Source organism: Procambarus clarkii, chromosome 50, assembly GCF_040958095.1.
Source record: "Procambarus clarkii isolate CNS0578487 chromosome 50, FALCON_Pclarkii_2.0, whole genome shotgun sequence".
In the NCBI taxonomy this organism is placed as follows: Eukaryota; Metazoa; Arthropoda; class Malacostraca; order Decapoda; family Cambaridae; genus Procambarus; species Procambarus clarkii.
The window spans coordinates 7,916,459-7,929,684 of NC_091199.1; the positions used below are offsets into that span (position 1 = coordinate 7,916,459).

Below are 13,226 nucleotides of genomic sequence, written 5' to 3' on the forward strand. Positions count from 1 at the left end.
ATCATGAAATTTTGCTGTTGTATTATGATATAATTTAAATTGTGTGTATATATATTATATATATATATATATATATATATATGTATATATATATATATATATATATATATATATATATATATATATATATATATATATATATATATATATATATATATATTTATATATATATATATATATATATATATATATATATATATATATATATATATATATATATATATATATAATATTATATACTGTATATTTATATATATATGGATATAAATTAGTTTTTATTCAGTAGTAGTTTAAACAAATAGTGAAATAATGCATATATTGTAGATATATAGATTTCTTTCAAATATATTTAGAGTACTAATGAAATTCTAATTTTTCCTTTCATTCTCACCTTTGAAATTTGACCTTGGTTACGTATAATGTACAACAAATGTGTGATGAAAACAGACTGCAAGATATCGGTGAGGAGACGGGACATTCAGTCCCCCCAAGGCGGAGAAGCAATTCTCTTCCTATCCCAAAGATTCACGTTTCTCTTCACTGCGACCCTACAGAGGAGAGGAAACCCAAGGATGGATTAGATCAGAGTGACCAGTCATCTTCTGATTATATTAGTGGTGAGGAGTCATGATGTTGATGTAATTGATACTTTGTGACTCTTTTATGAATGTATTTTCTTAATGTGTCTGTGTGAAGAGAGAGCTTCTGGAGTCATTGCCTGTGAGGGTTATGACAGACATAGATTATAACAACTTTACTGATGATGCTTATAAAGTTAAATAGATGATTTATAAACTGAGAAATAAAATTCTGACAAGAGTAAACAAATGAATATACTTACACACATACTCACTCATACACACACAAATTGAAAGACTGAAATAGAGACTAATATCAGTAAACAAGTTTTAGCAGTTTTACTAATATCAGTAAAAAAGTTAAGAGAGAGGTGACATGATTGAAATATATAAAATGTACAGTGAGATTAACAGGGTGGAAAAGGATGAAATATTCACATTAGATATCATTAAAACAAGAGGGCATGGGTGGAAGCTTGAGACACCATAAGCTAAATAAGCTAAATAAGTCATATTCTGCCCGAAACGCTTTGCGTAATAGTGGCTTTAGGCATTGTATGTACTAGCTCTATCTATAAAGCCAACAAACTTTGTAAAATATCTTTATGTATGTACCTTACCTAAATAAAATTATTATTATTATTATTATTATATAGATACTGAAAAAGAATTTGTTTAGCACAATTGTAAAAGGAAAATGGAATAAGTTAAATCTGCAGATTGGAGAAGACAATTCCATTCATAATCTAAATGCAGTAGATATGGTAGAACAATATTAATACAACAATACAAGTACAATACAATATGTACAGTAACAAGTACAACAATACTAATGGCAGGGGGAGCATAAAGAGCTAGATCTCACATTCCCATGGGCACTGTTAGGTAAGGACATACACAAGTATTCATACACATAAATATCTACTGTCCTCTAGTAAATCACACCTACCTATCTACCTTCCTCTACTAAACCACACCTACCTATCTACCTTCCTCTACTAAACCACACCTACCTATCTACCTTCCTCTACTAAACCACACCTACCTATCTACCTTCCTCTACTAAACCACACCTACCTATCTACCTTCCTCTAGTAAACCACACCTATCTATCTATCTACCTACCTACCAACCTACCTACCTACCTACCTACCTACCTACCTACCTACCTACCTACCTACCTACCTACCTACCTACCTACCTACCTACCTGCCTACCTGCCTACCTACCTACCTACCTACCTACCTACCTACCTACCTACCTACCTACCTACCTACCTGCCTACCTACCTACCTGCCTTATTATCAAGCTACCTACTTTATTACCATTCTGCCTGCCTACATTATTACCAGCCAACCTTCCTACCTTATTACCTACCTACCTACCTCCCTGCCTGCCTCTGGTGAAAAAATAAAGATGAAAGAATGTAAAAGAAATTCCCACACAAGGTTGTTGAAAGATATGAGGCAGAGACGCATGTAATGATCTTAAGGGAAACAGAAAGAAAGAGAACAAGACTGATAACAAGATGATGAAAATGTGTAAGAAAACTAACTTAGGCTGGGAAGAGGAACTTGACAGGAGGATTAAGTAATGTGGTTGATTGGAGGATTGAGCAATTTAGTTAACTGCAGGATTGACTAAAATAGTTAATTGAAGGATTGAGTTACAGTTGATTGGATGATTAAATTTATCCTAAGTTACCTGAAGGCCACTATCTCTAGTGGCCTTAGTGGGGACAGGAAGCTGGTAGCAAGTCAAAGGCCCCCCCTCAATTATTCTGAAAAAAAATTCCAACTAGATTTTGAAATGCTGTAATATCTTGGCATTTCCATCTTTGGCAGGTAGATGGTTCCATGACTTTATAACTTTAGGGTCCGGGTAGAACAGTTAGTTCATTCTCGACTCACAGTCGAAAATTCCGGGTTCTAATCCCCGGCGGGACAGAAATAGTTGGGTGCATTTTCTATTGCCTTTGTATTGCTCATTTTCTAATGCCCTTGTATTATGTTACATCTGACATTTTAAAAAGAGGGGTCTGGTTCCTCCAACTAGTTCAGCATTTTAAAAGTTTTATGAGATCAGCCCTGTCGTTTCTGATCACCTAATGCACCTGTTCGCCTAGCAGTAAATAGGTACCCAGGAGTTAGTCAGCTTGTTTTGGTGTTGCATCTTGGGGAGGGTCAGCAATTTGACCCTGAGGGATGGGACCTTGATATAAGCTTAACATGAACTGTATGTATAAACTGGCTGCCTGTTCCCCGGCACAATAAATTTTATATTATAATTATAACTCTATGGGTGAAAAAGCATCTTCTGTTTGCTCTCCTACATTGTGGCTTGTTTAGTTTAAAACTGTTGCCCTTGTATTGTGTTACATCTGACATTTTAAAAAGGGGGTCTGGATCCTCCAATTAGTTCAGTATTTCAAAAGTTGATGAGATCAGCCCTGTCATTTCTGATTTGCAGAGGTGTTAGTCCTATGGCCCTCAGCTGTTTCTGGCATAAGTCAGTTTAGTTTTGGGAAGATTTTTTGTCATTATGCATTGTACTTTTTTTTAAAGCATATATGTCCTTCTTAAGGTCACGTGTCCTAACCTTAAGAAGGTCAATCTTGTTAATCTCGTCAATCTCGTCAATCTTTGTTAATCTTGTTAAAACTGTTGATCATTGTAGCATGGTTGATTTAAGGATTGAGAAACATGGTTGATTGGAGGATTAATGTAATTGCCCACTGGAATGAGTAATTTCAGTAGCTTGTAGGGCTGACTAATGTAATTGACAAGATTGAGTAATATAGTTGCCTGGAGGATAAATATAATTACTGCACTTGGAGGATTAAGTAATATGCCTGGATGATTGATATAATATTATTGCCTGGATGACTGAGTAATATAATTGTCAGGATTGAGTAATATAATGGCCAGGATTGAGTAAGGTAATAGCCTGAATAATTTAATTAATTACATGGAGACTTGAATAACATGGTTGCCCGAAGGAGTGAGTAAAAGAATTGAGAAGCGGAATGATTAACAAAATTTGGCTGCTGGATTGAGTTACAAAATTAGTTTTGGATAAAGTAGTAAAATTTGCTGGGGATAAAGGAACAAAATTCCCTGAAGAAAGGTAAACAAAATCTGGGTGATAAATTACAAAATTGGCTGTACAGTATTAAACATTTAAATCTGCTGGAGGGGTAAATAAAAAAAACTGCTAGATTGGGAGTGCAGTAACAAAATTGACTGGAGCTTTAAGGAACAAATTTGGATGGAGGATAGAGAAACAAAATTGGATTGATAATAATGATAAAATGAAATGATGGACAGTGCCACAAAACTAGCTCAAAGATTGAGTAATCAAACTATGTAGTTATTTATAACGCTAGCCATTTTCATTTTAGTTAACAAGATTCAATCCCATTTTCCCGCCAGACTCCGAGACCTCCTCTCGGAGTGGGCAGAACTCAAGTGATATGAGCATCTCCACTTCAGTCATCCCCTCCCCCCCCTACCCCCTGCACATATCATCAGACGGGCCTGGCGAGAGTCTCCTCCCCATCACCCATCATGACAGAAAATTCAAGTTCTTCCCTTCCAAAGGCAGCGTGCTTTCTGTTCGCGAGTTCTTTTGCAAGGAGAAGGAAGATCATGAAGCTTCGAAGATGAAGAGAGAGAAGTGTCAGCTTTACCTTGATCTGAGTTTCGTATGACGCATGTCTTGATTGGTCTAGACATGAAGTGTTGCACACCTCACTTTGAAATATGTTGTACACAGCAAGGATACAGCAGCCATGTCACACTTAGATGTCAGCCATATCACTTAGATAATTATACACATACACATACATACACACACACTCATTCACTCACTCTAGTAGTAATCAATCGTGTTGCTTATATATGCTTTAGATGGATCAAAATATGTCATTGTTGCTTCACACTAATTTACTTCTGCAAGAAATTCTGGCATGCAATCAGAATAATTGCATTACATTTTGAACAAAGAAACCCAAGCAGCATTTTTACTTTGATCAGTGTTATTAACTTTGGTAAATATTTTGTGTACGTTTTATGGTCGCAACATGGAAGATCAGTGTTGTTGAAAATGAGTTTTCCCCCAGTGATTGCAAAAACATGAGAGAGTACATAAATGAGTGTAAAGTGAGATATTTTGACTTGTCAGTGTTAGACACTGTAGATGAATATTGCACCATGCCAGTATAACATGGCTGGCACTTGCACTTGTTGATGTGAACACCATGTCACTGTAATGTGGCTGGCACTTGCACTTGTTGACATAATCACCACTCTCCTAGTGAACATCTCTCTCTCCATAGTTTTAATGAGAGTAGCATAATTTTAGTGATAGAAGAATTAGATTGTTGCACAAAATGAGGCTCATATGCAGTGAAATAAATGTTTTTGTAAGTAGCACAGTATTATTTTTAATACAAGACTGGTGAGTGAGAAATTAAACAGATGTTAATGCAATACCAAAATAAATGCTTTTAATTTGAGCAAAGGGTAAGGATTTGTATTATGGATTAATATATTTTAAAGTTCATGTCTATTGTGCACTCTGTCTCTGATACAGTGTAGCTCCAGTCCTAGGGGCTATGTCTCCAGAAATACCTTATCTCTTGGAGTCCCCCCAGAACCCCTGTTTTCAGGAGCCCACTGTTCCAATGAGTTCCCTGCCCTTAGTCCCCATGAGCTGCCTGTTCTCAGGATCCCCCATCCTCAGGATTCCCATTCTCAGGCAACTGTAACCCTAGGAGTTCTCAGGAACCCACTACCCCTGTCCTTATGTGGGCCCCCCCTAGGCCCCAAGAGCCCTAAACTGTCCCCAAAACCCTTATTTCCCCAGGAGCTCTCTATCTCCAGAGACACTCCTGGTCCCCTGGAGCCCTCTTCCTGTCCACAGGAGCCCCCCTGGCCCCAAATGCCTCTTGCGTCCAAAAACCCCTCTGTCCATAAGAGCATCAGGCTTCAGGAGCTTCCCCTATCCACAGGAGCCCGCTGTACACAGGAGCCCTATTGACCCCCACTGGCCCCAGAAGACCCCCCCCAGTCCCCAGGAGCACCCTGTCCCCTTCAAATGTAGTTTAAAAATGCTTAGATATCGGTGTTATTAATTTAGATTTTCCTTAAACACCCACAATGAGTGCCAGAGTTTTACTGAAAATAATTACAAAATAATATTTGTGCACAGTATTTGTTGCGGGTAAGAGCATAAAACTCTTAATAAGTATATCAAAACTTGAGCTATAAACATACAAATATAAAAGTGGGTGGTTGAAATATGTGTTGCTCGACTCTTTGCAGAAATTGTGTGGTGTTAGCATGTGATGCATTATTCTCTTCTTAATATTGTTTGCATCTTTCTAAAAGTGCCTACTTGTTTACAGATTCACCTTTCTTGTCTGACCATCCATGCCCCCAAAGAGAGGGAATGACCAGCTCCGGTGGGAGCACAAGGAAGAAGAAGAAGCTTAATGAGCTCAGAGCTTTTGTTGAGACAAAATTGAGGTCATGTTCAGAGAAGGCCCTTGAGAAAATAGGTCATGAAGATTCTCGAAGGTCATCAGTGTCCGAGGAACCGGTAACTATCTCTTTTCCTTTTCTGATTCATAACTTTTCCAATTATTCAGCTATTGACAACTGTTGACCTAACCTGAGAGGTAGCAGTACTGCAGTTAACTACCATTGTAAGGTATCTTGTTGTAAAGCTATAAGAATTAGAGACACCTGTGGAGAGTACTGTATATCTTTTTCTCCAGTTCAAAATCAAGTTTTGGACACTAACTTAACAGAGAATTCCTTACACAGATGTAACTGAGGTGATCGCTAGCCTTAGAAATTTAATATTAAACAACAAGCTTAAAAAGGTTTTAAAAAAATCACCTAATACTAATAGGAGATTTTAATACTGTATTGACCTTTCTTCTCTCTCATTTCCATGGATTGGACCGTTGACAACCAGTCTTACTGTTGGCTCTGTGAGACCTTCGATTGCTCTGAGGTGGACCTCTTCGCATTGGCATAGAACTGGTGCCTTCCCTCCTATGTGGCTCTGTTTCCTGACTATGAGATACTCATGGTGGATGTCTTTTGAATGAGCTGTTCGAGGTGGAGGTTCATTTACCTCCTCCCCTCCCTAGTTCAGTTGTTCTTCCGGATTTTGTCCAATCTAGAGTCATACTTGAAGAGAGTGAACCTTCTGGGTCTTTGGCAGTTGTGTCAAACCTTAGTTTCCAGCACTTCTTGCCCGGTGTCTGAACCTGGGCATTTTCCCATGGCTTCGCCTCTTTCAGCAGATTGGCCTAACGGTGTACAGTATTTCGCTGGTTCGACCTCCTCTGCTCTATGCATCTGGAGTTTTTTTATGAGAGTCTTTTGCCATTTGTATTGGCAAGCAGATAGCTGGTTTGTTGGTGTCCTACCTGTGTCTTTCCTTGCAGTGGCACCAGTGTCCTGCTAGAAAGAGGCATGTCATTACATTCAACACTGATTTGTTGCATAAATTTCTTAACCATATAAATTTTGTTTTTCTTTGTCTACTCTGAATATCTCTTCTAATTAATGAAAAATTCTTCTCAAATATGAATGTTCCATGTCAACAACTGAATAGGTAATATGAATGTTTCATGTCAATTGAATAGCAAATTATGAAACTTCAAATTAATATAATTTCATTTAAATAATTTAATACAGTGTAATATGATCTGCAGTATGTCTTACCAATGTTAAGGGTGACTGTTTAGTTATTAATCACATTTTTTGGGTTCAGTATTTACTGTGTTATTTAAGATGTTTGGGTTTGTTATTGAGAAGTGAAAAGTTGATTAGAGAAATAAAGCTAAGAAAAGAATAAGATTGATATTGCATAATTTGTAGGAGCCAGAAAAATAATGAAACAAAGTATGAAGGAGAAAGTAATTTGAAAGAGATGAAGAATGTCCATTGGAAGCACAGAGTAGTCATAGGGAATCACTTAGATATAAAGAAGAAACTACTTCTTGAATGGTGTTGCTGCCATTTGACTAGAGAAAACAAAATAACTGTTAATATGATGATAATTAATTTTGTTGCACCTATTATGTCAGTGTTACTATGTGCTGTATGTAAGGAAGATGGCCATGTCTGGGAGAACCTCCTGTGGCTCCCTGAAGTTATCTCACTGAGATTGCTCCATGTAAGTGGTTCACATCAGATGAGGGAACTCTGTTTGGCTTACTATATAGCTTCTCTGACTTTTTGGATGCTTTCCCCAATGTGGTGCCGAACTGTCACTCACTCTCTGCGACTGTGTGAGTGTGTGGGATGGGGGGGGGGCCTAGGTTTTGGGTCTGGTCCCCTCTAGCCCAAACAGAAGTCATGCATCTGATATGATTTACTGACATGGAGCAATTTCAATGAGACAGTTACAGTGAGCCACAGAGGCTCATTCCAGAAAGAGGAATTTCACTACATTCAATGCTGGACTTTTTGAAGAATGAGCTCTCAAGCCATGTGAGTTCCTCCACAGGGTGGGGGTGCCGGGGAGTTTGGTGGCAGTTCTTGGGGCATTGATGGAGAAAAATCAAGACCACACTCTGCTATGGATAAGTTTGTGGAGGAATTACGTCAGCCATGCCCTCCATCACCTAGATTTCCTCCTGCGGGTCTGGTAAAGGGCAAGAGTATGCCATCACTCAGGTAAGTTCTTACAAGACATCACCATTAATTATCCTCCAACTTCCAAAGAGGTCTTGTGAATTAGTTAGTAATGAACCCTCTTTGGGTGTTACATATGTAGTTTTATTTTATTTAAGACTATTACATAAAAGGGGTTACAACATTGGTTACATGCAAGATACAAGGATGGTTGTCACAGGTTGTTGAGTTCCTGCAGCTCCTCAGATGGCAGGCAGGAACCATGGATGCAGTGTGTGTTTTTCCTCTGTATTGCCATGCTGAATCTCTGGAAGAAGAGGCTGGCAGTTCTAGGGTCTCTTGTTTCAATTAGTTTAGAACCCAGCTCCTTCTAAAAACTGGTGGCACATTTATCCCAGACACTGGGTGTCTCAGAGGCAATGTTCCCTATGTTGCCAGTAATTCTTTTTGTATGCATTTTGTGTGCACTAACATCATGGACACATTTGTCAAAAGTTTTTGCGAAATATATGTGATTACATCAACATTCTGCTTGTCTTCCATGGCATCTAAGGCCATTTCATAGAACTAAGTCAACTTTCATACTAGGGGCAGTTAAAGGCCACAGAGCTAACAACACTGCAAACCAGACATGACAGGGACTGATCTCATCAAAACTTTTAATATACTATACTGAACAATTTGGAGGATATTGATCCAGACAACTTTTGTACAAGGCCAAATGTAACACAAACAAGAAGCAATGGTTTCAAGCTCAACAAGCCACAATGTAAAACAGAAAACATGAGATGCTTTTTCACCCATAGTGTTGTAAACCCATTGGGTTGCCTACCTGCCAAAGCTGTAAATGCCAAAACACTGCTAAATTTTAAAATCCATGTTGATAAGATCATCAGGACAAATGGAGAGACCTTTGACAAGCCGCTGACTTCCTGAATGCATCGAGGTCACTAGAGAGGTTGTAGCCCTCAAGTAAATTCAGATATTGTATAGTGGTCTAGCAATTTTAAGAGGCAGGAATGCCCTCTTCTGAATCCCTGTGGCCCGGGGTTATGTCTGTATTGTGATTCCATGCTTTTTTTTATCTAGCTTCTAGGCACTCTTTCAAAGATTTTTATAATGCGTGATGTTAGAACTATTGGTCTGTAATTTTTTTGCATCTGCTTCACAACATGTTATGTGAAGTGGCATGATCTCCTCTGTTGTACATATGTCAGGAATAACACCAGTATTTAGGCTCCATCTCCAAAAGATGTTTAGGATTTATGATTATGGTTTTTTGCATTTCGTGATAAATATAGAATTCCAGTACTTTGAGCCTGGTATAGAGTGCATGGGCATGCTGTCTATGGTTACTTCAAAGTCCAGTGGGTTTATGGTGACATCTAATATATGGTTTGGTTTGTTGGTAGTGTCACATTCACAAAGAATGTGTTTGAATCATTGATCTTCAATGTATTCAGGGAGTTCACTGGAAGCAGAATCGTACTGTATCCTCAGTATTTTGCTTATTTCTTTGTTATCATCTGTGAAAGTTCCATCACCCATGCACAAGGGCCCAATGCAAAATACCTATGTGATATTAATTGATCCGCAGTCATGTATGTAATATTAATTGAGCTACAGTCACCTATGTAATATTAATTGATCTAAAATTGCCTATGCAATGTTAATTAATCTATAGTCACCTGTGTAATACTAATTAATGTAGTCACTGTGCACTATTAATTAATCTACAGTCACCTATGCAATTTAAATTAATCTTCAGCCTCCTATATAATATTAATTGACCTAAAGTCACCTATATAATGTTAGTTGATCTACAGTCACCTTTGTAATATTAATTGATCTACAGTCACATATGTAATATTAATGGATCTACAGTCACATATGTAATATTAATTGATCTACAGTCACATATGTAATATTAATTGATCTATAGTCACATATGTAATATTAATGGATCTACAGTCACATATGTAATATTAATTGATCTATAGTCACATATGTAATATTAATTGATCTTCAGTCACATATGCCATATTAATTATGCTCCTACAAGAAACAAACGAGAGAATATGTTCCATGAAAGTTCAGCATTTGTCAGTAAGTTGTCACATTCCATCCTGCCAACCACTGCCAGGTAAAGCAGAATGCATGACTTATTTTTAGGTGTGATTTATATGCATTTTATCGTGCTATGCATCATGTTTTCCACGTAATCTCTGAATAAAATCGTTATAATGGTTACAGATGCTGTGACCATTACGTAGACTAGCAAGAAGTGTCATCATACATCCTCTGAAGTATGCCATTTTTTCACTTTCACACTAGAACATTTCATTCTAAATCTTCTAAGGCCACCAAAGATTTTTTGGTATACAATGTTATTTTTGCTTGTTATATAGCTCTTCTCTCAGGTTTGTGCTTTCATAGTATCATTTCACAAAATAGCTTAATTACAGTATAATTTATCCTTACCCTTTGAAATATTTTTATAACTTAAAAGTAGACTAATTAGAATCATTTAGAAAAAACATAAAAATATACAAATTCTTGTTTAGTTCAGAGCTTGGAAAGCCGCACTAGTCAATAAGTATGCATTATCTCTCAATCTTATCAATTACTTTGTATTCGTTGCTATGAGAAGCTGTTATATTTTGAGACCCAAAAGATACTATTTGCTTCTATAGTTTTGAGCATTTTCTGATAAAGATAGTGTTACTTAACCTTTCCTTATACTTGAGAAAGGATATATGCTCTGTATTACTTAGATTTCCAGAATTACCATTAATTAGCCATTTCTTTTAACCTGGCTAGTAATATTAGGGTGTAAAACATTTTCCATATAGTATACTGTATGTATGTTTTCATTTTTAATTTTGTTAATCATTTTCTTATCCCCATACCACTTAAGGGCAATACTGTATACATAACTATAATAATGTTTAAATACCATTGGATTCTAAGATAAAAATCATTCTTCATGTTACCCATTTTCTATTTTTTATACCATTTAGAGTCCATCATGTTCTTTAATCTTCCATTTGTCAACTGTCTGTTCCTAGTCCATGTCTCGTTAAAATATCTTTTAGGATCCAACTGTACTCTTTCTTTCACAAATTCACTTTACTTTCAGACACACACTCTACTTTTAATTAACATTGTCTTACCTTAGCAGCAACTTGCTTACCTTAGTGTGTTCCTTTCTGTTGTCTCCTGCCCAGCCCTGTTGTTCCCTTATAACTGTATACTGTGCACGTAGCATCATAATACACTGTATTCCCATCCTTCTTCAGCACGTCCTTTGGTTCTCCCTGATTTGATCATTATTGCTAACTGTTACATGTGTTCTCACTAGTTTATTTTCATATATTTAGGTAGATCTTCATTCAGCAGGCATGGTGTCATTTTTTTTTTACATCAGCCTAATAATGTTTTTATCCCTGTATGTTGTTATGTTGGACATTAATGCTTTAAATATTTAATAAATGTTATAATCAGGCAGTGGAACAAAGTCCACGAGTCAGCATACTTGGCAGTAATCTGCTTGGTGTAGGATGTTTGCCGTCAATGGATATTCTTTGTAATTCCTTGCTTTCTGTTAACGATGATTCTAAATTAATGCTGCTATAAGCACATATACAACTGTTTTGTGTTTCCTGGCCCATCTATATGTATACAGGTGATGTTCTCTCTGTATAAGAATGAATTAGTCTATGTAATGGTTCATCCTACATCTTTCTGAAGGATTTGTCTAAAGGCAAAATTTTATATAGAAAGAATAATGTTTTCACATGAAGGTCTGAACCTTTTTTGTGTAAGAGTAAATTTCTCTGTCAACAATAGGGATTTGGGATATGCTTAATATTTAATCAAATTTTCCCTTGGAAACTCATCAAAATGGCAAGAAGCTTGTTACTCATGATAATTATATTAATTATAAATTAAATTACCAATCTGTTGAGGACTGGAATTAAATACATTTTCCACACGTTCTTGAAAACCATAAATGACCTGATGCATCCCTGAATATCATGAAAAGAACCCTTGTAAAAAGCTTTTTAGAAGATATAATATAGAACCCAGGTAATTAATTGCTTAAATGTGCTCAAACATGAGCTATAGGTTGTCTTTGTATGGATCTAAGTTTAGTTTTTCTGGATCTGGGGACCACCAGATCTTATATTATCTGGGGGACCACCAGATCTTATATTATCTGGGGACCACCATATCTTATATTATCTGGGGGACACCAGATCTTATATTATCTGGGGACCAGCAGATCTTATATTATCTGGGGGACCACCAGATCTTATATTATTTGGGGACCACCGGATCTTATATTATCTGGGGACCAGCAGATCTTATATTATCTGGGGACCACCAGATCTTATATTATCTGGGGGACCACCAGATCTTACATTATCTGGGGGACCACCAGATCTTACATTATCTGGAGATCACCAGATAATGTATGATCTGGGACCACCAGATCATATATTTTCTGTGAATCACTAGATCTTATATTAGCTGAGGATCACCATATATTATATTATCTGGAAATTGCTAGATATATTATAAGGGGCTCTCCAGATTTGACTATCTGGGGGGATCACTAGATCTTATATTATCTGGGATCACCAAATAGCATTAAACTTAGTTATTAGCTGTCCATTGAGCTTGCTTTGAAGTTGCCATTGTCCCTTATTCCAGAGTAACAGATACATATAGATACATATGATTAAAGCTTTTGTTTTCTTAAATACATTTATTTCATCAGCTTTTGAATGTGTAATTACCTGTGTGTATGTGTGTGTGCATACATGTGTTTGTGTGTGTGTGCTTAGACATTGCATTAGTCTTTAAATGAGACAGATATCAATTATAGAATACTTGTATGTATAAATGTACATCAGAGCAGAGGATGTGGAATAAGATTCATGAGAGAGTGGTTGAGTACACCAGAGGAAGCCAGGCCATAGAAAAAGTG

General features: G+C 36.8%; 1 protein-coding gene across 11 annotated transcripts in view; it reads left to right on the forward strand.

The window, feature by feature from the left end:
* The window catches only part of unc80 (unc80, NALCN channel complex subunit), a 162,248-nt gene that overhangs the window by 59,158 nt on the left and 89,864 nt on the right, over positions 1-13,226 (forward strand). For 9 of the 11 annotated variants that reach the window (XM_069303440.1, XM_069303447.1, XM_069303448.1 and 6 more), the window contains 3 exons: positions 448-617; positions 5,986-6,179; positions 8,106-8,275. In XM_069303440.1, coding sequence (XP_069159541.1) covers positions 448-617; positions 5,986-6,179; positions 8,106-8,275 — 534 coding nt within the window. Of the gene's footprint in view, positions 1-447; positions 618-4,016; positions 4,277-5,985; positions 6,180-8,105; positions 8,276-13,226 lie in introns of those variants that run through there. The other 2 variants (XM_069303451.1, XM_069303449.1) reach the window with 2 other exon arrangements.